This window comes from Salvelinus fontinalis, chromosome 20 (assembly GCF_029448725.1).
Source record: "Salvelinus fontinalis isolate EN_2023a chromosome 20, ASM2944872v1, whole genome shotgun sequence".
In the NCBI taxonomy this organism is placed as follows: Eukaryota; Metazoa; Chordata; class Actinopteri; order Salmoniformes; family Salmonidae; genus Salvelinus; species Salvelinus fontinalis.
Window position 1 is genome coordinate 31,955,236 of NC_074684.1, and position 27,625 is coordinate 31,982,860.

The 27,625-nt window shown below is 41.2% G+C and overlaps 1 protein-coding gene across 2 annotated transcripts; it reads right to left on the minus strand.

Moving 5' to 3' along the window:
* Positions 1 to 310: 310 nt before the first annotated feature.
* LOC129817726 (cytoglobin-2-like) lies at positions 311 to 27,352 on the minus strand. Of its 2 annotated transcripts, XM_055873235.1 has the most exons (5): positions 26,984 to 27,350; positions 14,258 to 14,365; positions 10,197 to 10,317; positions 9,707 to 9,787; positions 311 to 4,008 (listed from the first exon to the last, which is right to left on the minus strand). In XM_055873235.1, the coding sequence occupies exons 1-5, from the start codon at positions 27,142 to 27,144 to the stop codon at positions 3,886 to 3,888; spliced, it is 594 nt and encodes a 197-aa protein (XP_055729210.1). In that variant the 5' UTR covers positions 27,145 to 27,350; the 3' UTR covers positions 311 to 3,885. The 2 variants fall into 2 exon arrangements, with proteins under 2 accessions (XP_055729210.1, XP_055729211.1); XM_055873236.1 differs by lacking the exon at positions 14,258 to 14,365 and having other exon boundaries at positions 26,984 to 27,352.
* Between the last annotated feature and the right edge of the window lie 273 nt (positions 27,353 to 27,625).

Sequence of the window (27,625 nt, forward strand, 5' to 3'; positions counted from 1 at the left end):
CTAGCTAGCTAGGCTAGCTCAGTACTTGCCAGAAGCGACAGCGTTAGTCAGCTAGCTAAACTAGTAAACAAAACAACCAACGTTAACTTACTACCTGGAGATGTAAGCAGAGTTGTGTCAATGAGGAGATCGGTTCTCAGTTGGCTAACGCAGATCATGTTTATGCAGGCTGCAACATGTTGTTTGGATGCTATCGGCAGTGGTGTAAACTAAAGTACCGGGTACTTAAAAATGCACTACAGGATCATAAGCACAACAAATGTGTAACATACAGTATAGCACAAATTGGATTTATGACATATCGTACGAATTGCACAAACACAAAATTATGATTTATTTTTTTGCAGGACGTAACATATCATACGACATGGATGACGTAGGCACAATTTGATGACGTAGTATACAAACAACGGGAACCACTTTTTGGCTCATGAGCTCCACTTTCAAAACTACTGGCTGAAATGATACAAATCTTTAAGTACTACTTCAGTAGTTTACTACTTTTACATTTCCTCCTCTATAGTTCTAAAGAAAATAATGTACTCTATGGTGCACTAGTGTGTTTATTGTCCGACTTGGATGGCACTTCCAGAAACGTAAAAAATTATGGCAAGGTTGTCAGAACGGGTAACGTACTGTGTAAGTAAACATTAATTACAAGTAATTACTCCTCAAGATACACTTCATTTTAACTAGCTAACTCCTGTGTAACAACTAGTCATTTGTATTTATTAAGGATCCCATACTCTTCCTAGGGTGCAGCAACATTAAGGCAGATCTATACAATTACAAATATTACATGACATTTACATTTCATAACATATTTCACAACACATTAAGTGTGTGCCCTCAGGCCACTACTCTACTATCACATATCTACAATACAAAATCCATGTGTGTGTAGAGTGCGTGTGTAATTACTTTGTACTTTGGCAAACATTAACGTAAACTCACCCCATTCCGTACAAATGTGCACAACCGCGACATTCAAACGAGGCTGCAAAGAAAACTAATGGGACTGTAGCGACTGTGTTGACTTCAAAATCTGGGATGTGAACTACGTTTCTATTCAAGCGTTGATCGGCATGGTAATGGCTCTATAGTATTGGAGAAAAGTTGAAAAAACTGACCCTCCGTTACATCGTGACGTGTCATGCCGTAACGTACAGCACGCATAAAGCAACTATTTCTGTCTTAAAGCCTCTCTCCACCAGGTGTAGCACTTCTCTCATCGTTTAAAAACAAGAAATGGACAGTGACGGGGGTAAGGGGGGGATACCTAGTCATTTTTTGCGTCATCACTGTAAGCGATCATTACTTTCAAAGTCGCTGTTTACTTCTGAAGATCACTTTAGCACCGCCCTAAAAACACGATTCAAATTTGACACAAACCTTCAAATAGGTATGTAATGACACATTATATAAACTCTTTATAGTGTTTTATTTACATTTTAGAGGCGATAAGGTGATAAGTTGGACAGATCGAGTGAAAAAAAGCAGTTTTCACACACATCTCCTCTCCTTCTCACTATCACGCATTAGTTTCGCTTCCCCACCCTCAATTTTTAAAAAGACCCGACGGGGCTCATTGCCTACTTGAATCATGCAGAAACAGGCAGCGTGGAGGTCATGTCATTAATTTTGTTGGAAAGGGGAGAAATTGTGCTTTACAATGGTATTGACATTACAGTTGATCTGGAAGTATTACGCTTTTGGGGAGCTAAAATAAGGTCAATTGTACGGACCAAGTTGATGTACAAAAGTGAGTGAGATTACGCTACATGTGCCCCGAAATAGTGTTTTATTCCTCATCTGGGATGACACTAGTGGTCGTATTAAATCTGTTTTCGTAAACTCAAACCAAGTTAACCATGAGGGTACACTATATTTTGGGTGCACGTGCTAGCAACAACGTTGACTGGAGATATATTTTGAAAAGTGCACATTCATGGTTAAGTAATTAGAGCCTATTGAGCATAGGCTATAATCTCTCAGACACCCAACGCATCGAATCGGAATTATCATCAGCTCTGACTTCTCCAACCTGAAGATCACTGACGTCACAAATTTTCCCAGTCTGAGTTTGTTTTTTATTAATTCCCAGTTGTCTTGAACGCACCATCTATCAGACATCTGGGTAATATTCATTAGGCAGAAAATGGAAAACGGACTGAAATATGCAGAGATTGCAATAGGAAACACTAATTTTAATTTTTCATTGCGAAACATTTCAAAACGTTTTCTATTGGATGTCCTAATGAATATGACCCTGGTAGTGTTGGTCTATGCTTTACTTGAGTCTTAATGAACCCATATACAGTGCATTCGGAAAGTATTCAGACCTCTTGACTTTTTCCACATTTTGTTACTTTACAGCTTTATTTTAAAATGGATTCAAATCGTTTTTTCCACCCTCATCAATCTACACACAATAGCCCACAGAATGTTATGCAAATTTATTAAAAATAAAAAACGAATACATTCACATAAGTATTCAGACCCTTTACTCAGTACTTTGTTGAAGCACCGTTGGCAGCAATTACACCCTTGTTCTTGGTTATGACACTACAACCTTGGTACAGCTGTATTAGGGGAGCTTCTCCCATTCTTCTACGCAGATCCTCTCAAGCTCTGTCAGCTTGGATGGGAAACGTTGCTGCACAGCTATTTTCAAGTCTCTCCAGAGATGTTCGATTGGGTTAAAGTCCAGGCTCTGGCTGGGCCACTCAAGGACATTCAGAGACTTGTCCGAAGCCACTCCTGCGTTGTCTTGGCTGTGTGCTTAGGGTTGTTGTCCTGTTGGAAGGTGAACCTTCGCACTCTGGAGCAGGTTTTCATCAAGGATCTCTCTGTACTTTGCTCCATTCATCTTTCCCTCGATACTGGCTAGTCCTCCAGTCCCTGCCGCTGAAAAACATAACCACAGCATGCTGTCACCAACATGCTTCACAGTTGGGATGGTGCCTGGTTTCCTCCAGACAGAACTCTTTGCCCTGAATGCCAAGCGTCACATCTTGGTTTCGTCAGACCAGAGAATCTTGTTTCTCATTGTCTGAGAGTCCTTTAGGTGCCTTTTGGCAAACTCCAGCAGACTGTCATGTGCCTTTTACTGAGGAGTGGCTTCCGTCTGGCCACTCTACCAGAAAGGCCTGCTTGGTGGAGTGCTGCAGAGATGGTTGTCTTTCTGGAAGGTTCTCCCATCTCCATAGAGGAACTCTGGAGCTCTGTCACAGTGACCATCGGGTTTCTTGGTCACCTCCCAGACCAAGGCCCTTCTTCCCAGATTGCTCAGTTTGGCCGGGCAGTCAGCTCTACAAAGAGTTTTGGTGGTTCCAAACTTCTTCCATTAAAGAATGATGGAGGCCACTGTGTTCTTGGGGACCTTTAAAGCTTTTTTAGTACCCTTCCCCAGATCTGTACCTAAGGACAGCGCTGTCTTGGAGCTCTACGGACAATTCCTTCGACCTCATTGCTTGGTTTTCGCTCTGATATGCACTGTTAACTGTGGGAACTTATATAGACAGGTGTGTGTCTTTCCAAATCATGTCCAATCAATTGAATTTACCACAGGTGGACTTCAATTTGTAGAAGCCTCTCAAGGATGATCAATGGAAACAGGATGCACCTGAGCTCAATTTCGAGTCTCATAGCAAAGGGTCTGAATACTTATGTAAAGGTATTTCTGTTTTACTAAATACATTTTCACAAAGTTCTAAACCTGTTTCTGCCTTGTCCTTATGGGGTATTGTGTGCAGATTGATGAGATGTTTTTATTTATTTAATCCATTGTAGAATAAGGCTGTAACGTAACACAATGTGGAAAAGGCAAGGGGTCTGAATACTTTCCGAATGCCCTGTACACATTGACTGGAGAGTAGGCTGCTCCTAGATGACATTGAGCCTCTTCTCTGGTCTCTCTCTACTGGTGTTGGCCATGGTGTTCCTCTGGTTCTTCTCCTCTTCCACATAGCCTTGCTTCATGATACTGGTGATGTACAGGAACAACGTCTGTGGGGCAACATGAAGGTCAACACATAAGACATGGAATAGACATCTACTGCTCTATTATAGGGTAAATACAGCAGTGGCTCCCAACCAGGGATACTAAGACCCTGGGGGTACTTGGCCTATCCACAGGGGGTACATGAGAAGACTCATGAGAACATAGGCTTACTGATAAAATGTACATGAGGGGGTACTTCAGGTGTACTCTGGGCAGAGCAAAATTCAGTTGGTGGTACAGTAACTGAAAAAGGTTGGGAACAACTGGTATACAGTATACATGGCAGTCCTTTTAAGATGTCTGAATGAATTTTAGTCAAAAACTGAACATCTCTCTGTTGTCCCATTAGCACAGCACAACATTGAATATGCTCAGGGATTACAGTTTTCCCCTGGATGTTCCTGGTGCTCTTGTTAATGAAGACAAAAAAGCTTAGAAAGCCTTTTACTTAGTGAATAACACAGAAAAATAAAACATCATACGGGCAACATGTTTTCAGCACAACTCTGCTGGATTTCAAATGTGCCCTTATAGCTAAATGCCAAGCTGATAAAGGCCTGCAACTATGAAAAAAATGCAAGGGCAAGGGCCTTAAACATCCTGGAGATATAAGCCTGGGCTCAGCCTATTCAAGATACTACAGTATACACTGAACACAACATCCAACAATTTCAAAGATTTTACATATAAGGAAATCAGTCAATTGAAATAAATTCATTAGACCCTAATCTATGGATTTCACATGACTAGGAATACAGATGTGCATCTGTTGGTCACAGACACCTTAAAAAAAGGTAGGGGCGTGGATCAGAAAACCAGTCAGTATCTGATGTGACCATTTGCCTCATGCAGCGCAACACATTTCCTTCACATAGAGATGATCAGGCTGTTGATTGTGGAGTGTTGTCCCACTACTCTTCAATGGATATGTGAAGTTGCTAGATAGTGGCAGGAACTGGAACACAATGTTGTCTACGTCGATCCAGAGCATCCAAAACATGCTCAATGGATGATATGTCTGGTGAGTATGCAGGCCATGGAAGAACTGGGACATTTTCAACTTCCAGGAATTGTGTACAGATCCTTGTGACATGGGGCTGTGTATTATCATGCTGAAACATGAGGTGATGGTGGTGGATGAATGGCACGAAAATGGGCCTCAGGATCTCATCGCGGTATCTGAAATTTCCATCGATAAAATGCAATTGTGTTCGCTGTCCGTAGCATACGCCTGCCCATATCATAACCCCACCACCACCATGGGGCACTCTGTTCACAACGTTGACATCAGCAAACCGCTCACCCACATGATGCCATACACGCTGTCTGCCATCTGCTCGGTACAATTGAAACTGGGATTAATCCGTGAAGAGCACACTTCTTCAGCGTGCCAGTGGCCATCGAAGGTGAGCATTTTCCCATTGAAGTCGGTTACGACGCCGAACTGTAGTCAGGTCAAAACCCTGGTGAGGACGATGAGCTGACAGATGAGCATCCCTGACACAGTTTCTGACAGTTTGTGCAGAAATTCTTCAGTTGTTCAAACCCACAGTTTCATCAGCTGTCCGAGTGGCTGTTCTCAGACGATGCTGGATGCGGAGGTCCTGGGCTGGCGTGGTTACACTTGGTCTGCAGTTTTGAGGCCAGTTGGACGTACTGTCAAATTCTCTAAAATGATGTGGCTTATGGTAGAGAAATTAACATTTTAATTCTCTGGGAACAGCTCTGGTGGACATTCCTGCAGTCACCATGCCAATTGCTCACTCCCTCAAAACTTCAGCCACCTGTGGCATTGTGTTGTGTGACAAAACTGCACATATTAAAATATCCTTTTATTGTTCCCAGCACAAGGTGCACCTGTGTAATGACCATGCTGCTTAATCGGCTTCTTGATATGTCACACCTATCAGGTGGATGGATTATCTTTGCAAAGGAGAAATGCTCACTAACAGGGATGTAAACAAATTTGTGAACAACATTTGAGAGAAATAAGCTTTTTTGTGCATATGGAACATTTCTGGAATATTTTATTTCAGCTCATGAAACATGGGACCAACACTTTACCTGTTGAGTTTATATTTTTGTTCAGTGTAATTGTGTTACTAAATGGTGTCTTTCTGTCTCTATTTCATTGGTTGAGACAAGAACAAGTACAGTACAAGATTCAGTCTCAAGTGCTAATTGAAATTCCAGAAGCATCATGTGGATGCATGGTCTATGTCTGAAGATGCCGATCTTGTATAATTTCATCCATCATTCCCTAGCCTAAAGCTATTCAGGCCCAGGTGTTTTGTGATAGTGTGTCTGAATTCTCTTTTCCCGCTCTATATTCAAATGCCAGAATGCATTCTACAAATGGTGGAATAGGCCAAATATGATAGTAACACAACAACTGATGGCAGTAGCTTACTACTGTAGCTAACTAGCCAGCTAACCTCTGTAGCTAGCCAGCAAGCTTTCAAGGAACGCTAAAGAGATTGCAAACGGGTTAGCCTAACTCTAGCCAATCAAAAAAACATGTTTCTAAATACAGCATTAGCTAGCATTTATGAGGCCAGCAAACATGTTCCTCACACGCTAGGAACATATTTCCTTCAACGTTATAATGAAAATGTGCTGTTCAGTCCCAATAAACAAGTTTTTAGGAGACTTGTGCGAGGAGTGCTGATGACGCTGCCCACTGCAAGCAAGCAATGCAGATGTAGAAGCACAGTGGCTAGGAAAAACTCCATAGAAAGGCAGGAACCTAGGAAGAAACCTAGAGAGGAACCAGACTCTGAGGGGTGGCCAGTCCTCTTCTGCCTGGTGGAGATTATAAGAGTACATGGCCATTAAGGCCAGATCGATCTTCAAGATGTTCAAATGTTCATAGATGACCAGCAGGGTCAAATAATAAATTCACAAACAATGTATCCCTGACCACCTCCTGAAGTGGTCAGATAGACCTGAACACAAACAGACCACAAAGACACTTTTGTGCATCTAGACCCGTCTTTTCAATGTGATCTTCGTATTCTGATAGCAGAAGTCGCATGTAAGCGTCAAGTGTAGACACGACCACAGTGGTGTACATTTTTTCTATTAGTGTGTTACATCTGGTAAATAGCTGACAAAGGTGACATTGTATGCCTATGAGTCTAAGTGGTGAAACATTTTTCTCATAGTGAGTTGCGTTTGGTAAATGGATATGGAGAAAAGGAGATAGCTAAAGTAGATAACTGTGGGCCTACAACCATATTCACATCAGGGTTTAATAGCGGGAACCGGGCTACGGAGAAACCTGTTTCCTGAGATAAATAATTGAGAGAAACTGGTCAATTATAATTAATTATTTCTATGAACAGTGTGACGTGAAATGGAGCTGTTAAATTATATGTAATGTTTAAATCTGGCTTCTCTACTACAGCCGTCTCTGATCTGCTAATCATCAACGCTCATTCCTTTACACTTCTGCCGTATGGCAAATGCCACCGAGGCAGAATGCAAAATCTACAAGCGCACAATAACATGTTCCGGTGGTTAGACAGGTGTAGGATTGATCTGACATGCAGGCCAACACCCCCAACATAGTGAGGTAAGTGCAGAGAGGGGGATTCAGCAGATCATTTGTTTAGCTTGCGCTACAGACGGCTATATCGGTCCACTAATACAGGAACAGTGCACTACTTTTGTGAGAACATTTGTTTATTTTTTATTGTAATTATTCAGGGGGGTTGGCAGCACCCTCAGCACCCCTACTTTCCGCGGCTATGTTCAAATCTCCAAACTAGCTGGATTTACAACATTGTTTCATGATGTTACACTAACAGAAGCGAGCGCACGGCGGGTTTAGATTCAAGGGCAATTGATCAACCCCAGCACAATCCACAGTGCTGAATCTCTGCTACTATTAGCTTACGTGTTTTTTATTTTACTTTTATTTTACTAGGCAAGTCAGTTAAGAACAAATTCTTATTTTCAATGACGGCCTAGGAACAGTGGGTTAACTGCCTTGTTCAGGGGCAGAACAACCAGAGTCTGTAGTGACACCACTAGCACTGAGATGCAGTGTCTTAGACCGCAGCGCCGCTTGGGAGCCCCCTATATTCACGTCTGATTTTTTTCGCTGGTATCATTTTTAAATAGCACTTCCGGTTTGAACAGGAATACTGCCTGGTAATTTCTTGCAATTTTCTTCTCGGGAAGGAAAATGTGTAGATTTTCAGGAAAATATTAAACCCTCATTCACAATTCACATTGCCTACAATGTATGTAGTCAATCCACTAGAGGTCACTGTCATACTGTATGTCTTTCCTGTTCTATTTAAAAGTACAATATGCAGAAACTCCACCATTTTCTGGTTGCAAACATTCTTATAGTCCCCCAATTTCAGTTTATGCGACAAAACAAAAATGGTGTAAAGAATCATTGAACCGTCTAAACCGTTCTTTTCAATAACCCAAAAATATTGTATTTTCAGCTGTTTGAAGCTGGTGTACAAAATGGAAAGTAAAAGATGCAAAAACAAAATGTAAGAACGGGAAGCACAGAAATAGAGCACATAGAACACATATACCACTTCTTAGACTTTCTTTCAATGAGAATGGCAGATCTATAACTCACATTCTATGTGAATTTGGTCAAGTTGCTCAAAAAGTTACACATTGCAGCATTAAATGATACTATTGCACTTTCAACAAGCACCACAGCTCTTCAGAGTATATACTTAGCACTGTAAGATGGTGGGCCGATGGCACATGTATTCAGCAATCAACCAGTTTGAAATGTTTTCTGGGTGTATTGAACAGATTGCTTTGAGCCTTTTCCTACAGATGTGCTGAAAAGCAGGTGTGTATTCCACAGGAGGTTAGTGGCACCTTAAATGGGGAAGACGGGCTCGTGGTAATGGCTGGAGCGGCAGGGGTGGAATGGTAACAAACACATGGGTTGTATGTGTTTGATGCCATTCCATTTGCGCCATTCCAGCCATTATTACGAGCCATCCTCCCCTGAGCAGCCTCTACTGGTGTATTCACTAGGAACCAAACGGACGCAAACAGGCGGAAATGGGGAGGGTGCATTTACCACTATATTCTACAACTACGTACATGTCAATAACCATTGTTGCAATGCTACTGAATTACCCATAATCCAGTAAAAATAGTTAGCAAAGAATTGTGTAATATTTCATATTTTTAAAAGGGCAATCTGGCACTCAAACTACCACAAACCACCCTGCCACTTTTTTGGGTAATCGGCTAAGAGATAGAGCTGAAGAAATGAGCTATGTATACAAGGACAGACGATCCATGCAATCAAAATTATAGTTTTAAACACTTAATTACATGTCATTTAATAGGATCTCTATGGTTTAAACCCATTCTAAAGCTATTGTCTTCACAATTACATTGTTTACAAATTGAGTAAAGCAAGCTTATATTTTGGATTCTGATGGGGTACGACAGTTCAACTAAGCCTATGAGGCATGAATATGTTATATTTTGTCAAGAATCAATGGCTATATAAACTGTATTTAATTTAAAAGTCCAAAACTGCATGTCCCAAATCCCAGATGGACCTTTTAAGGCCTTATAAAGTAGTGTTACACTGTTTTAACCGTTAAATAGCTTCTCCACAGAGATAAAGGAACAGACGGGCGGCTCATGGACATGGTCACACCATGGTTGCTATCTAGGATGGGAATGTTCCCATCAATTGTTTACCTTCCAAGCCTCCTCCACTTCTGGGGTCCAGTTGTCCTTCAGGATTGGCTGGACGGCTCGAATAAACTCTGCCCCCACGTACTGGAATAAACCCAAAGGACATAATTAGGGCCCTGGAAGGTCATAAATGTTTGATAAACAGAGAGCAATAGACTCAGAATTATCTGATGATCCAACATCCAGCAAAATAACAAGCCAGATTTTCCATTACGTTATCATGCAGTTATTATCTAGACAGAGAAGATTAAAGCTGGATGGATTCCAAGGATATCTCCACACATCCCTAGTCCTGTAGTGATGATTGTTCTGTGAAAATCCACGCTCTGTTGTTAAGCAAAGGTAGTACTGGAACCGTATTTTCTAGTCATGAAATATTTTGGAGTGCTGATCTAGGATTAGTTTTGCCTATAAGATCATAAATGAACAAGATCACGTGGACAAGATTACGTTAGCCAGAAAACCTACAGAGTAGTACAGACTGAACACCTACCATGTAGTACTTCGGAGGGGAGTTGTAACGATAGTGGCTTTTGCCCAGATCTAGGATCAGTTGGTCCAGTCGTTCCATCTGATTAAGTCTGGCCACGCTTTTCTCAATGAAGTGCATTATCCTTCAAGACATGGAACAAAACGCCATTGTCAGAGGTAGACAAGATCAGATGTAGAAAGGCAGACACTAACACAGTCGAACCGTGACATCGGTCAATGCAAAGTAGCAAGCTTCTGTGTTGTTAGCTAAAGGGAAATGTATGGAAGGGGGAATGAGACATCTGTTTAGTTTTATGGCATTAGCAACTGATTAACTAGCGCAGACACTCATGTGTTTGTGTTCCTGAAGGCACCAAGTGTACCTCATGATAATGCTGGTCAGGTTAGATGCACCATGCTCTCCAGCAGTTAAAACTAAATAGGTAAATACACAGTACACATGTCTAGGTTGTAGGATAAAGACTTGAATGTAGCTAGTTACATGCCCCCCCCCTCCCCATGCTAGCACCACGCTTCAACTAACCGAGCCATCAGAAATATTTCATCATCAGAAGATCTCAAGGAACTCTTCAGTATCCATTCCACCAAGTTATAGTCTGAGTTCTTTAGAATAGACAGTCAAGGAAAGAAGACATTTTCTACCTCAGTCAAAGAAAGAGACCAGAGAGCCTTTAAAAACATGTCATACTGAGAAGCAACTGAAGTTGACGCTGGAGGTAGCAAACCTAGCTTTCAACAGTGTGTGTTTAGCCTAGAGGTCGACCCATTATGATTTTTCAACGCCGATAACGGTTATTGGAGGACCAAAAAAAGCCGATACCGATTAATCGAACTATTTTTATTTATTATTTATTTATTTGTAATAATGACAATTACAACAATACTGAATGAACAACTTAATATAATACATCAATAAAATCAATTAAGCCTCAAATAAATAATCAAACATGTTCAATTTGGTTTAAATAATGCAAAAACAAAGTGTTGGAGAAGAAAGTAAAAATGTAATATGTGCCAGGTAAAAAAGCTAACGTTTAATTTCCTTGCTCAGAACATGAGAACATATGAAAGCTGGTGGTTCCTTTCAACATGAGTCTTCAATATTCCCAGGTAAGAAGTTTTAGGTTGTAGTTATTATAGGAATTATAGGACTATTTCTCTCTATACGATTTGTATTTCATATACCTTTGACTATTGGATGTTCTTATAGGCACTTTAGTATTGCCAGTGTAACAGTATATTTTCCGTTCCCTCTCCTCGCCCCTACCTGGGCTCGAACCAGGAACACATTGACAACAGCTACCCTCGAAGCAGCGTCCATTGCTCCACAAAAGCCACGGCCCTTGCAGAGCAAGGGGAACAACTACTTCAAGGTCTCAGAGCGAGTGACGTCACCGATTGAAACGCTATTAGCACGCATCCCGCTAACTAGCTCGGGAGTTGATAGGTTTGAAGTCATAAACAGCTCAATACTTGAAGCACAGCGAAGAGCTGCTGGCAAACGCACGAAAGTGCTGTTTGAATGAATGCTTACGAGCCTGCTGCTGCCTACCATCGCTCAGTCAGACTGCTCTATCAAATCATATACTTAATTATAACACACAGAAATGCGAGCCTTAGGTCATTAATATGGTAGAATCCGGAAACTATCATTTCGAAAACAAAACGTTTATTCTTTCAGTGAAATACGGAACCGTTCCGTATTTTATCTAACAGGTGGCATCCATAAGTCTAAATATTCCTGTTACATTGCACAACCTTCAATGTTATGTCATAATTACTTAAAATTCTGGCAAATTAGTCCGCAACGAGCCAGGCGGCCCAAACTGTTTCATATACCCTGACTCTGCGTGCAATGAACACAAGAGAAGTGACACAATTTCTCCAGTTTAATATTGCATGTTAACCTGGATTTATTTTAACTAAATATGCAGGTTTAATAAAATATACTTCTGTGTATTGATTTTAAGAAAGGCATTGATGTTTATGGTTAGGTACATTCATACAACGATTGTGCTTTTTTCGCAAATGCGCTTTTGTTAAATCATCCCCCGTTTGGCAAAGTTGGGTGTTTTTGTTAGAAATAAATAGTCTTCACACAAGCACGAGCAAGGCGGCCCAAACTGCTGCATATACCCTGACTCTGTTGTACAGAACGCAAGAGAAGTGACACAATTTCCCTAGTTAAAAGAAATTCATGTTCGCAGGCAATATTAACTAAATATGCAGGTTTAAAAACATATACTTGTTTATTGATTTTAAGAAAGGCGTTGATATTTATGGCTAGGTACACATTGGTGCAACGACAGTGCTTTTTTCGCGAATGCGCTTGTTAAATCACCCGTTTGGCGAAGTAGGCCATGATTCAATGATAAATTAACAGGCACCGCATCGATTATACCCAACGCAGGACAAGCTAGATAAACTAGTAATATCATCAACCATGTGTAGTTAACTAGTGATTATGTTAAGATTGATTGTTTTTTATAAGATACGTTTAATGCTAGCTAGCACCTTACCTTGGCTCCTTGCTGCACTCGCATAACAGGTAGTCAGCCTGCCACGCAGTCTCCTCGTGGAGTGCAAAGTATTCGGCCATGATTGGTGTCCAAAAATGCTGATTACCGATTGTTATGAAAACTTGAAATCGGCCCTAATTAATCGTCCATTCCGATTAATCGGTCGACCTCGAGTTTAGTCACAACTCACATTCCGAGGCACCCTGTTGCTGAATTAATAGCCACAACCCTCACTGAGGCTTAATTAACTCTAGCGTTAGCATTGGCAACCATTTGATGTCTCGCTTAAGGTCAGCGCCATGAGCTTTAGAAGGCGAGGTGTGTTGTGGGTCACTGTGGGAACGTAGACAACAGACACTGGGTTAAATGTCTCCTTTTTGCCAGGGCTGCAGCAGGTATAAGACAAGTGATATCAGTCCACTCACGTTCACCTCAAGAACAGGCATATTAAATTAGATTTAGATTAAAAGTTTAATAGTCACATGTACAGGTTTGCAGGTGTACTGTAATTACACGGTACAGTGAAAATCTCAGAGATGGGAGCGATGGGGGTTAATATTCCAATTGGTCTGCCCGGGTTTATGAAGTATTGCACGAAACAAGTAATACAATTTGAGGAAAAATGCTAGAAAAAACACTAGAAAAAGTAGAAACCTGCTCGAGGCGTCATCCGTTGGCACCATTTTACCAATTTGTATGAGGAAACCGACTGACGTATTATGCCTGACGATGATGACACTCGAAGCTGCATGAGATTATCCTAGTTATACTACATTGTAAACTTGGCTATCACGTGAATGCATAGTAAGGTATTCTGTGCATGTGGTCTGTGGAGTGCCATCTCATATTCTAACCAGCTCCTGACAAACACGCACACACAGACGCACTAACACACACAGACGCACTAACACACACAGACGCACTAACACACACAGACGCACTAACACACACAGACGCACTACCACACACAGACGCACTAACACACACAGACGCACTAACACACACAGACGCACTACCACACACAGACGCACTAACACACACAGACGCACTAACACACACAGCATTTTTGTAGTTTTATTGTTTGTATAATTGTTGTTTGTACATCGTTGTATTATATATGTGTGTGACTGTCCTTGTCTATCAGTGTTTGTTGCTTGTCATGTTTTGTGTTGTTTGTGGACCCCAGAAGGAATAGCTGCTGCCTCTGCAAAAACTAATGGGGATCCCAATACACAATAAACAAACAAACAGCTGTGCTTCCTAGACCCAACCTTATTAATTTACTCTACAAAAAAAATTACATCTCTTGGTGCAACTCACGCCATCTCTGAATCTAGTTGGCTGTGTTGTCAGTGTACCAAGACAATAAGAAATAAGGGGCCCACCGTCCTCACAGCTTCTGCACTGGCGTCTCTGGATGTGCTCAGAGTTTATCTGGGAGCTGACAAGTGGGTGATGATGAGAGGGTGAGAGGAGGAGGTAGAATGGCAGGAGGGAGAAATGAGATAGGAGGTTGAGGGAGGAGGCGAAGGGTGTCACTGACCGTAGGCCATGAGTTTGTAGCTCCTTGTTGTTCCGCAGCCTCTCCAGGTCTTCCACGTCTCGGAACAGGAAGAAAACGTCTTTGCATTCTGGATGGGTCTCAAACAACCTGTTACCATGACAACGGGCACTACTTGTGAGCACACTCGAGGTTGCGATTTAATAGATTCACAAACATTGCTCTGTAGGCTATTAACACACAGTGGGGAAAATACAGATTTTGTTCTTTATGGGTTTCAAATGCACAACTGCGCTTTGGAAGCGCTGTCCAATCTATGTTATCATGGGGTTAATCTCTTTTATCATGGGGCTAATCTATGTTTTATCATGGGGCTAAATCTATGTTTTATGGGGTTAATTTGTGTTTTATCATGTGGTTAATAATAGTGAATAATAATAATAATATACTGTGTGTGTGTATATATATATATATATTGTTCTGTAACAGATAGATAGATAGATAGATAGATAGATAGATAGATAGATAGATAGATAGATAGATAGATAGATAACCGTTCAAATGTTTGGGGTCACTTAGAAATGCCCTTGTTTTTGAAAGAAAAGCACATTTTATTGTCCATTAAAATAACATCATATTGATCAGAGATACAGTGTACAACATTGTTAATGTTGTAAATTACTATTGTAGCTGTAAACGGGTGATTTTTTTTAATGGAATATCTACATAGGCGTAGGAGGAGGACCATTATCAGCAATCATCACTCCTGTGTTCCAATGGCACGTTGTGTTAGCTAATCCAAGTTTATCATTTTAAAAGGCTAATTGATCAATAGAAAACCCTTTTGCAATTATGTTAGCACAGCTGAAAACTGTTGTTCTGATTAAAGAAACAATACAACTGGTCTTCTTTAGACCAGGTGAGTATCTGGAGCATCAGCATTTGTGGGTTTGATTACAGGCTCAAAAGGGCCAGAAACAAAGAACTTTCTTCTGAAACTTATTAGTCTATTCTTGTTCTGAGAAATGAAGGCTATTCTATGCGAGAAGTTGCCAAGAAACTGAAGATCTTGTACAACACTGTGCACTACTCCCTTCAGAAAAGATCGCAAACTGGCTCTAACCAGAATAGAAAGAGGAGTGGGAGGCCCCGGTGCACAACTGAGCAAGAAGACAAGTACATTAGAGTGTCTAGTTTGAGAAACAGATGCCTCACAAGTCCTCAACTGGCAGCTTCATTAAATAGTACCCACAAAACACCAGTCTAAACGTCAAGAGTAAAGAGGCGACTCCGGGATGCTAGCCTTCTAGGCAGAGTTCCTCTGTCCAGTGTCTGTGTTCTTTTGCCCATCTTTTATTTTTATTGGCCAGTCTGAGATATGGCTTTTTCTTTGCAACTCTGCCTTAAAGGCTAGTGCTGAATACAGTGAAATGCTTACTTACAAGCCCTTAACCAACAATGCTTTAAGAAGTTAAGAAAAATATGTGTTAAGTAAAAAATAATAATAAAAGTGACAAATAATTAAACAGCAGCAGTAAAGTAACAATAGCGAGGCTATATACATTTGGTACCAGTACAGAGTCAATGTGCAGTTGCACCGGTTAGTCGAGGTAAAATGTATAGTTGAAGTGACTATACATAGATAATAAACAGGGAGTAGCAGTAGCGTAAAAGAGGGGTCTGGGTAGCCCTTTGATTATCTGTTCAGGAGTTTTATGGCTTGTGGGTAAAAGCTGTTTAGAAGCCTCTTTGATCTAGACTTGGTGATCCGGTACCGGGTCTTTGACCATTTTTAGGGCCTTCCTCTGACACCGCCTGGCATATAGGTCCTGAATAGCAGGAAGCTTGGCCCCAGTGATGTACTGGGCCTTATGCACTGCCCTCTGTAGTGCCTTGCGCTCAGAGGCCGTGCAGTTGCCATACCATGCTGTGATGCAACCAGTCAGGATGCTCTCGATGGTGCAGCTGTAGAACCTTTTGAGGATCTGAGGACCCATGCAATTGAACGCTGAGCTGTAGTCAATGAATAGCATTCTCACATAGGTGTTCCTTTTGTCCAGGTGTGAAAGGCAGAGTTGAGTGCAATAGAGATTGCATCATCTGTGGATCTGTTGGGGCGGTATGGAAATTGGAGTGGGTCTAGGATTTCTGGGATAATGGTGTTGATGTGAGCCATGACCAGCCTTTCAAAGCACTTCATGGCTACAGACGTGAGTGCTACGGGTTGGTAGTCATTTATGCAGGTTACCTTAGTGTTCATGGGCACAGGGACTAGTCATACAAGACTGTCAAAGTAACCCTCCGCCCCCTATAACATTGATTAATCACATCAATTTAAATTGGGTTAGGGGGTTGGATACACTTGTCGATGGTTTTGGGAGGAAACGTCCGCCACAAACCTCATTATTAATCTGCACTTTTTTATTGTAGCTCAAACTCAAATGTAGCCTGGTCCAAGACTGGCCCTCAGTCTAGTTAAAATGTATTTAATTTGGCAATTCATGGTCTTTATATTCTACATCTAATATTAAACACATTTTCTTTTAATAACAAAGAAATGCTCCAAATAGTGTGATCCTATATGCACACAATGTTGTTTGAAACACCAAATGGGCCAAAATGCCTCCCTCTTTTTTTTTTTAAGCCGTTGTAGTTTTCTATTATTGGAGCTTCTGAATGACATTTCTCAGCATGAACTTGACCCTACACAATCTTTCCATTCTCCTTAAACTAGAATAGGCCTGATTGTGCTGAAGAAAAGGCCCTTGGGTACATCTTCTCTCATTATAGAGAAGCCCTGCTGTGCTGCGCTGTGAGGGCTGAAGCTGTAAAGGCCATGGTGGGCGTACCACCACCTTTCCTCTGCTAATGAACTCAAGCACGCCCTTCAGACCAAGCACGTCCTTCATACCAAGCATGCATGGAGTCACATTTGTTTGGTTACAAGATTCTATGGATGCGTAACAAATGGCACTCTATTCCCTACATAGCGCACTACTTTTGACAAATGGGGCTCTGGTCCCTATAGGTAATAGGTCGCCATTTGGAACGCAGCCTACGTGACTCGTCCAGAGTTGTCTCATGATGATGGTAGAAGATCAGTTTAAGGTAAAAACAGATTGTTTCAAGTTCCTATTTTACACCTTTTTCCACAGATCTATTTATTTAAGTGTATTGATCTTCTGTATATGTTTTCTTCCCAGCCAGCAGTTTTTGGTAGGCAGAGTAACTATTGATTACATTAAGGGTGGCATTTGTCTTTGGTGATATAATGACAATAGATGAAGCAGGGACCTTGGCTTGTCATGAATGAGTGATGAAGCTTAGTGCCTTGCTCTAACTGATCCCCTCATACACCCTGTATCTAAGTCGTGGTATTTCTGAGGACCTCTTTCTATGTTTGCAGCACTGTCAAAGAGTTTGTTACATCACTTCTGTTTGATCAGCATCACACTGTGTGTACGTCGGAACTCAATTACCCAGTAACCCCTCCTTTTTCCATTTTCGCAAACCCTTTGCAAGTACTCAATATTTCCTCCACTGCCTGTCTGGTAACTCTGGCTTCGGTAGATATCCAGGCTAACACCTCTCTTTTACCCGCTTTTAGCTTAACACAATAAAGCCCAACTTTGCCATTGTTCACTTTTCAGCTTGAGAGAAAGTGTCATATCCAGTTTTCACTTTGTCATGCATTGATGTAAATGGAAGACTTAAGTGAAACTTTGACTTTCACATATAGCCCATGTTACTTTTGGTTACCCATCTTTGATTGGCTTCACAGATGACTTTTGGGGGGAGGAGAAGGAGGTAGTGTGAAAGTTGATAAGAGTTAGGCACATCGCAGGTAAAGTTAGTTACGCCAAGTGGAAAAAGAGAAGGCAGCAAAAGCAGCTGGTATTCTGTCACTGGCTGCAGGTAATAGGGTACCAAATTTCACTGTTTTCTCCCGATAAAAGATACGGAGAGATGCATAAGATAGATGGTTAGTTGCAATTCAAAGTGGTAAATAAGTATATAGTCCTGCAGCCAACCTTACATCGCCTGTGTGTGTAGCAAGCACTTCAGTGATGATGCATAGGAACGAGATCATCTGAAATGATGGGGACAGAAAAGCGCTGGATGTTAAGATACAGCTGTTACTACTGTATTTCCATGGACTGGATCTGGCACAGTGCCAAAACAAAGGCGCGTGCTTGAGAAGAGAAAGCGACAAAGCAAGCTTAGCCTGATCCTTGAAGTTCGAGTTGTTCTTGTAGAAATATAGGCCTAAGTGATCTACAGGTTAGCGTATGTGCCATATCTATTTATGACAGGGGGGTCGAGGAGACAATAGACATTGTGTCACCTTACATTGAAGAATAGAATATCCAAAAACCATTGTGATAAATAAACATAGGCTATATATATATAGTGTTTTGGGCTAATGTGAGCACTGACCAAAACATTAGGAACAACTGCTCTTTCCATGACGTAGACTAACCAGCTGAAAGCTATGATCCCTTATTGATGTCACTTGTTAAATCTACTTCAATCAGTGTAGATGAAGGGGAGGAGACAGGTTAAAGAAGGATTTTTAAGCCTTGTGATGATTGAGACATGGATTGCACAGGAGGTTGGTGGCACCTTAATTGGGGTGGACGGGCTCGTGGTAATGGCTGGAGCGGAATCAGTGGAATGGTGTCAAATACATTAAACACGTGGTTTCCATGTGTTTGATGCCATTCCATTTGCTCCGTTCCGGAAATGATTATCAGCTGTTCTCCCGTCAGCAACCTCCTGTGAGATTATGTGCTGTATGTACGCCATTCAGAGGGTGAATGGGCAATTCAAAAGATTGAAGTGCCTTTGAATGGGGGTATGGTAGTAGGTGCCAGGCGCACCGGTTTGAGTCTGTCAAGAACTGCAATGCTTCTGAGTTTTTCACACTCAATAGTTTCCTGTGTATGTCAAGAATGGTCCACCACCAAAAGGACACCTTGTAGAGTCCATGCCCTGACGAATTGAAGCTGTTCTGAGGGCAAAAGGGGGTGCAACTCAATGTTAGGAAGGTGTTCCTAATGTTTCGTAAACTCAGTGTAAACCCAGTAATGCTCATAGAGGTTTATGGCTCAATGTATTCAATAAAGTAAAGTTTAGCTATTTACTCATTGGATAGCTGTCTATTTAGCCCAGGGTTGCATCTTCAATTAGTTTATGGAATACAGATTTTTCTTATTCTTCAGGACACCAGAGTTTATGTGGGCAGAAAAATCCCCTGTGCTTGCAAAACCAAAATAACTGCTCCTCGTCATTATGTTGCTCCATTTCTGTAAGAATTGTAGTAACGTATTCGAATTCTCTGCAGCACAAACATTCATCTGTTGGCATTGGAGTGCAACTGCCACAGCTGCACCACCAGTCTGTGTTGATCCTGGGGATGGGTTGGGGCTGTGGTCCAGCTGCTGCTGCGGCTTCCATGCCTAGAACGGCCTCAATTTGCCTCAATTCTTGGTCTGAATACTCAGGCTCAAATAAATACGGTTCGACGATAACTACTGGAGGGGCTCCGAAGTTTTCTTCATCACTCGCGAGTCTTTTGTCGTCAGACATGTTTGTAGGTTGTTGTTTACTTTGTATAACTAATGGGTAACGCTGTCTTCACATCTCCGCTGAAAAAGAGTGACATCTGTGAATAAGGGAAGAACGTGCCATGTCTACATAGCAGGGATTCCCCCGAGAGGGCCCATGCGCAGTTATTACCCATCTCCACGACTGCGGCATTCGGTTACATAAAATAAGGATATTACCAACAATGTTCCGGATTTCAGAGATACAGCAATTTAAACTAAGCTTATTTTTCAGCTGAAAACCGGATGTGGGAACTCCACCCAGGAGTTTCTCTTATGACTGCTACGTTCGGTTATAAATTCACTGGCAACAAAGCAGAGCGAGGCCTGCATCCAGCAACGTCACAAGTCACGTGAGACGTGACCCGTTTTTGCATCTGTTTTCGTACAGCACTACAGGGAGAGAGGACAAACTCCACTGAACTAGTTTCAATTTATTGAATCACATGGGATTTTCTGGATTTTGGGTAAACCTTCCCTTTAACTTCTCTAGGATAGGGGGCAGCATTTTCACTTTTGGATAAATAGCGTGCCCAATTTCAACTTCCTTCTACTCATCCCCAGAATATAAGATATGCATATTATTAGTAGATTTGGATAGAAAACACTCTGAAGTTTCTAAAACTGTTTAAATCATGTCTATGAGTATAACAGAACTTATGTAGCAGGCAAAACCCAGAGGATAACCATTCAGATTTTTTTTTTGAGGTCACTGTCTGTTCAATGAGTTTTCATTGGGATACTAGATTTCTAAGGGACTTGTTTGCAGTTCCTACCGCTTCCACTGGATGTCACAAGTCTTTGGAAATTGGTTGAGGTTATTCCTTTGTGAAATGAAGAAGTACGGCCATCTTGAATCAGTGTAACATTATGTGTACTGTTTGAGAGTTGCGCAAGACTAGAAAAGTAGCATTAGTTTGTTTTCCTCCTGTATTGAAAACAGATAGACCCGTCTTCAATTTGATCGATTATTAACGTTTTAAAATACCTAAAGTTGTATTACAAAAGTAGTTTGAAATGTTTTGGCAAAGTTTACTTTTGAGATATTTTGTAGTGACGTTGGAAGCTGTTTTTTTCTGGATCAAACGCGCCAAATAAATTGACATTTTGGATATATATGGACGGAATTAATTGAACAAAAGGACCATTTGTGATGTTTATGGGACATATTGGAGTGCCAACAAAAAAAGCTTGTCAAAGGTAAGGCATGATTTATATTTTATTTCTGCGTTTTGTGTTGCGCCTGCAGGGTTGAAATATGCTACACTCTCTTTGTTTACTGTTGTGCTATTATCAGATAATAGCATCTTATGCTTTCGCCGAAAAGCCTTTTTGAAATCTGACATGTTGGCTGGATTCACAACGAGTGTAGCTTTAATTTGGTATCTTACATGTGTGATTTAATGAAAGTTTGATTTTTATATCATTTTAGTTGAATTTGGCGCTCTGTATTTTCCCTGGCTTTTGGCCAAGTGGGACGCAATCGTCCCACATATCCCAGAGAGGTTTTAACAGTGTTTTTTATTCACACCTGTTTTGGTGTCCCTGTGAAGAATTGACTTAAAACCACACTGGGAGTCTCACTTTGAGTTGCTAAATTGGATTCCTATTACATCTAAGACTAGAACGGTAAGTAATTAAGAATCTTCAATACATCACCTATACTGTCTGATATCAATGGATATCAGTACTTTTCAAAGTTTGAGATATGGGAATTCTCAAAAAAGCCAAAGCCATTTTTTCCACTTCGCCCTCTCACTCATAATATTGTCCAATGTACCACATCAAGACAGTAGCCGAAATGACAGTCTTGCTGTGCCGCATCTTGTCAGCAGCAACCCACCAACCAACCAATCTTTCAAGCTGCAATCTCTCGCCTCATAAAACGTCCAATTCTAACCCTCAACCTTCTGCAGTACACCTCTACCCCTCTACAGAATCCAGTATACACAAACACCACAACCCCCAATGTTTGGATGGATGGCTGTGTGATGTATAGCATGACACTTACCTATGGGTACATCACACTGGTGCCAAAACAGGCAGTGGCGGCAGGCCCCATGTCACAGCTGACAGCTCGGTCCACAGACAGAGCCCATTAAAGGCCTAACTGATATGGCGAGGGCCACTGATAAATAGCCTGTTAAAGCCTTATCAGCACAGCCTTCGTGTTTGGGGTTTAAATGGGCCTCAGAAGAAGTTTATTGGTTGCGTTCCTTGTCCCTTTTTGCATTGATTGACTCATTAAGAACAGACAGACTATATCCTGAATGGCACCCTCGTCCAGACATAGTGCACTACTTTTGTCCAGAGGACTTTATAAAGAATAGGGTGCCATTTGGGATACAGACAGACCTATGGTACATGCTGAAAGGTAGAGAAAAGGGAGGGAAGGTTTGCATATCAATTTTTTTTTTTTAAAGAGGGGGAGTGGGTTAGTTCTATTTTTAGTGGTACTTCAGTAGGGAGGGAGGTAGATTTCGGTTTGAGGATTGAAATTGGTAGTTTTATGAAGACAGAGATCGTGGTTTAAAATAATAGGTTGGTTGCCACTGACAACGTGACAGTGTAATACAGTCTAGAGATTTGCATTGTGATGTTGGACTTTGTCATCAAATATTTTGAAACGGACAATATGAATGAGAATGTATATAGATTTTAAATCTACTTGTTTAATTGGATTAAAGGAAGGGAGATTTATCTGTATAAATATCAAACCAGTAAACCAAAAAATGCACTTGATTTGCTAAACATTTATAAACCATAATGTATCTCAGATAAGTAGTGCTGATCCAGGATCAGGTCCCTGCTGTCCATGTGATCTTATTCATTATGATCAAAAAGTTCTAATGGATCCTAGATCATCAGTCTACCCTGAGAAGCTTTATGAATATGGGCCCAGGAAAACTCAGAAGGCAGCCACCAATTATTTGATTAGAATGTATTTTGATGCTTGCTTTTTGCCCCTGGCTCCTGCAATAAACAATATATTTTTGAATGTTTTCATCATAACTGAAGATAATATTTGCATACCCTGAGCTATTGTAAACAGGTAGCTATTTTAACATAGGGCACATAGGTCTTGGTAGAGAGGTAAAGGACGCATAAAAAATTGCTTTAAGCATTTCACTGTAAGATCTACACATGTTGTATTCAGCGCATGTCACAAATAGCTTAATTTAAAACAAAATCAAATGTTAACACCAATGGGATGCCACCAGTTAGACCGTGATTTTTTGACAACAAGACACTAGAACCATCTGAATATCACATTGGACCCCAGGCCAGAAGTCAATGACCATGGTCAATTTTGACAGGGGCTGGGCAGTGGAGCATTGTAAAAATAAAATTGTATGTTGCCTTCAAGTTCTGTTTTCAAATGTCCTCAGTGACAGCTAAAATATATATTTGTTTATCTACACTACATGACCAAAAGTATGTGGACACCTGCTCGTTGACCATCTCATTCCAAAATCATGGGCATTAATATGGAGTTGGTCCCCACTTTGCTGCTATAACAGCCTCCACTCTTCTGTGAAGGCTTTCCACTAGATGTTGGAACATTGCTGCAGGGAATTGCTTCCATTCAGCCACAAGAGTATTAGTGAGGTCAGCCACTGATGTTGGGCGATTAAGCCTGTCTCGCAGTCTGTTTCAATTCATCCCAAAGGTGTTTGATGGGGTTGAGGTCAGGGCTCTCTGCAGGCTAGTCAAGTTCTTCCACACTGATCTCGGCAAACCATTTGTTTATGAACCTCGCTTTGTGCACGGGGGCATTGTCATGCTGAAACAGGAAAGGGCCTTCCCTAAACTTGCCACAAAGTTGGAAGCACAGAATCGTCTAGAATGTCATTGTATGCTGTAGCATTAAGATTTTTCTTCACTGGAACTAAGGGGCCTGAACCATGAAAAATAGCCCCAGACCACTGTTCCTCCTCCACCAGTTGGCACTATGCATTGGGGCAGGTAGCGTTCTCCTGGCATCCGCCAAACCCAGATTGGTCCGTCAGACTGCCAGATGGTGATGCATGATTCATCACTCCAGAGAACACATCTCCACTGCTCCAGAGTCCAATTGTGGCAAGCTTTACAACACTCCAGCCGACGCTTGGCTTTGAGCATGGTGATCTTAGGCTTGTGTGCGGCTGCTCGGCCATGGAAACCCATTTCATGAAGCTCGCGACGAACAGTTCTTGTGCTGACGTTGTTTCCAGAGGCAGTTTGGAACTCGATAGTAAGTGTTGCAACCTAGGACAGAAGATTTGTACGCGCTCCAGCACTAGGCGGTCTCGTTCTGTGAGCTTGTGTAGCCTACCGTAGCTGAGCTGTTGTTGCTCCTAGACATTACACATCACAATAACAGCACTTACAGTTGACCGGGGTAGCTCTAGCAGTGCAGACATTTTACGTACTGACTTGTTGGAAAGATGGCATCCTATGACGGTGCAACGTTGAAAATAACTGAGCTCTTCAGTAAGGCCATTCTACTGCCAATGTTTGTCTATGGAGATTGCATGACCGTGTGCTCGATTTTAGACACCTGTCAGCAACGGGTGTGGCTGAAATAGCCAAATCCACTAATTTGAGGGGGTGTCCATTTACTTTTGGCCATGTAGAGTATTATTTTTTTTTAATTACAACAACAATACAATACAATAAAAAACGACAATACGAATGGCTGCTACCATCAGCGGTTGATCTTGCCCCCACCCGCCCCGAGACGCTGGCAGGGTGAAGCGAGTGCACCAATGACCACCAGAACCAGCACACACACCGCTCACAGCGTGAAAACAAAACACACATAACTAAACACAAAACATACAATCATCACATCTCCACCCTCACCCCTGATTGTATGGACCTCAAAAATGTATACTGTGGATGTGTATGTATTTATTCCAACATTCATTAATTGCAACCATCAGACAGCTACAGATCAACCTATCTTTCCCAGTAAATCATCATCATTCTACCATTTATTCCTGCAATACATCCCTACATTCTCCCATGTCCTCTCCCAATACATCCCTACATTCTCCCATGTCCTCTCCCAATACATCCCTACATTCTCCCATGTCCTCTCCCAATACATCCCTACATTCTCCCATGTCCTCTCCCAATACATCCCTACATTCTCCCATGGTGTGTCACGAAGGACTTCAACCTCCCCATCTGCAACATTTCTGACCAAATGTCCCCAAAAATAAATAAACATTTAACCTAACAGCACAATGAGGTTTCATGTTGACTGTGTGTGGTCCTTTAAATCCCCCAGCAATACAGTTTGCAGATCCAACCGCACCCTGATATTATGACATTTGTATTCATATTTATTATGGATCCCCATTAGCTGCAGCCTTGGCAGCTAATGGCAGCAGCTACTCTTCTTGGGGTCCGGCAAAATTTATGCTTATAATTTTTTTTAAACATAACAATACACTCATTACAGAATTCACAACACACTACACTAAGTGTGTGCCCTAAGGCCCATACTCCACTACCACATATCTACAACACAAAATCCATGTTTACATGTGTGTATAGTGTGTATGTTATCATGTGGGTATAGTGCGTATTATCATGTGTGTGTGTGTGTTTACATAACAACCACTCCTGGACCTGACTCCAAAACCAAGCCCCTGATGAACAGTACTGATTCTGTTTCCTTGTGGCAGTCTGCACCGGTCTGACTGTTCAATGCCCCATATACTGAGCATTCTTTTTGTAGCAAGAATTTTATATTCTAGTTTAAATTTAAAAGAAATGAAAGGGTCAATTGTTGTCTTACATATCAGTTTATAAACCCGATGCCAATCATGCCTTGTTATTGGGACATAAAAAATCTGTTCCCAACTATCTCTTTATGCGGCATACACTCTTAGAAAACAATATGCTATCTAGAACCTAAAAGGGTTCTTCGGCTGTCACCATAGGAGAACAATTTGAATAACCCTTTATGGTTCCGGGTAAAACGCTTTTGGTTTCAGGTAGAACTATTTTGGGTTCTATATAGAACCCTTTCCACAGAGGGTTCTACATGAAACTGAAAATGGTTCTACCTGGAACCAAAAAAGGTTCTACTATGGGACAGCCGAAGAACCGTTTTGGAACCGTTTTTGGTTCTACCTGGAACCAACAAGGGTTCTACTATGGGGACTATTTGTTCTATTTGGAACCCTTTTTTCTAAGACTGTAGGCCTAGTTGTCAAACCTTTTGACAGTAGTGAACATGATACATTTTATGATTTAGGCAATATTGGTAATTTTAAGCCATTTAAAATGTGTTAATGGTGGCAGACAAACTAGTTCATTTCTTTCTCTTGTAAGTAATTGCCTCTTCCATTTTTGTGGCAGAGGTGCGATGAGTTGGCGATGAGTTGGTAATTTTGTATTGCGCCTACTTCTCCATACACCTTGATTAATTGCTTGTGTGACATCATTTTACGGTAGTTGTTTACAATGTCATTCATAAAGATGCTACTTTCGTTACACATTCTCTGCAACAAAATTGGTGTATCCTCTATCAGTACATTGGAGTTTAGCCATATATTTGCTGTAATATATATTCTGCCTCTTACGGAGGATAACATTTGAATTGTAGGCAACTCTGTATGGCTTAATTTAAGAAGGAGGATACTTTAAACAGAGTCCCATTGTCAATCCACTGGGAATAGACAGTTAAATATTAGTTTTGTGTTCGTTTAAAGGTTGTGTGGACATGGAAGACTATTTCTCTATCCATTTATTTCATTAGACAGGGCTATGGTTGAAAATGATGTAGGCTATATAAATATAGGTTATAGGCTTCTAACATGGAAAATGTGACCAAAACACAAACGTTTGTGGAGGGCGTTGTATTTCCATTGTATGCGATCATATACAATCACTTGATTGAATTTTGACAAGGCTATACGTTCTATACAATCACCAGTGAAGTGACACATTTGCTGTGTCCATTTATGTTCATGACAAACAGTTCAATTACCTAGTAGAAGAGGGTTAGATTTCATGACTTGAATTAATCGAATCAATGTTAGACATTCGATGTAGTAATAGGGCTACGTTTATTTTGGCATGCTTTTAAATTCAGAATGACGCGTGCAATTTCTTAAAACCTATGGAAACCAATTCAGCCGGTAGGCTACAGTTAAAATGTACTCACCCAACAAACATAATAATGCCAACTTTCGCGATGTTTTCTTGGATGACTTTCCACGTCTCTTTGATTATCTCCCTGTGCTCGTCAGTTAGATGCACAATGGGAACATCGTCCATCACGTCCCCGACTTGTTTCGGTACCAAGCCTGATATTGCGCACCCCATCTCCGGCCACAAAACAACTAAACAATAACAAACGCGTGAAAATACATTCAAATAAGTAGACACATTTTCAAATGATCACACTAAGTCGTGAAACCTCACTATTTTACAGAAAGTATATGTTTTGCGCGTGGAGGGTCCTTGATCATGGATTGAGTCGACTATCTGCGCGTCAGGACTGTCAAAAAGAGTTCTGGAGATGTATGTAGGCTATAGACTATTGGCGCCGATGGGAGGGAGGGAATACCATTAACTCTTTTGCTGCGCCATCCAACTCTTAGCCTACTAAAGACCCTCCATTTACTACAGGCCTACTTGAACTTGAAATATAATGAACCAAATAACTCATAAAAGCAGGTATGTAAATGAGAGCTGCGTGTTTTTGTTGTTTGTTCCACACAGCTCTTTTGAAAAACATTTTTATTAATTTGTGTAGTGAGGTGCAAAATCACTCAAAACGGTACAATGGTAGACACACACACAC

Bases quoted from the DNA above. Each gene is read 5' to 3' on its own strand.
- LOC129817726 (XM_055873235.1), bottom strand. From the start codon at position 27,144: ATGGGGTGCGCAATATCAGGCTTGGTACCGAAACAAGTCGGGGACGTG. The intron at 14,366-26,983 runs GTGAGTACATTT...TCATGGTAACAG, and splicing joins GGCATTATTATGTTTGTTGG to GTTGTTTGAGACCCATCCAG. The intron at 4,009-9,706 runs GTAAACAATTGA...GTTGCCCCACAG, and splicing joins AAGTGGAGGAGGCTTGGAAG to ACGTTGTTCCTGTACATCAC.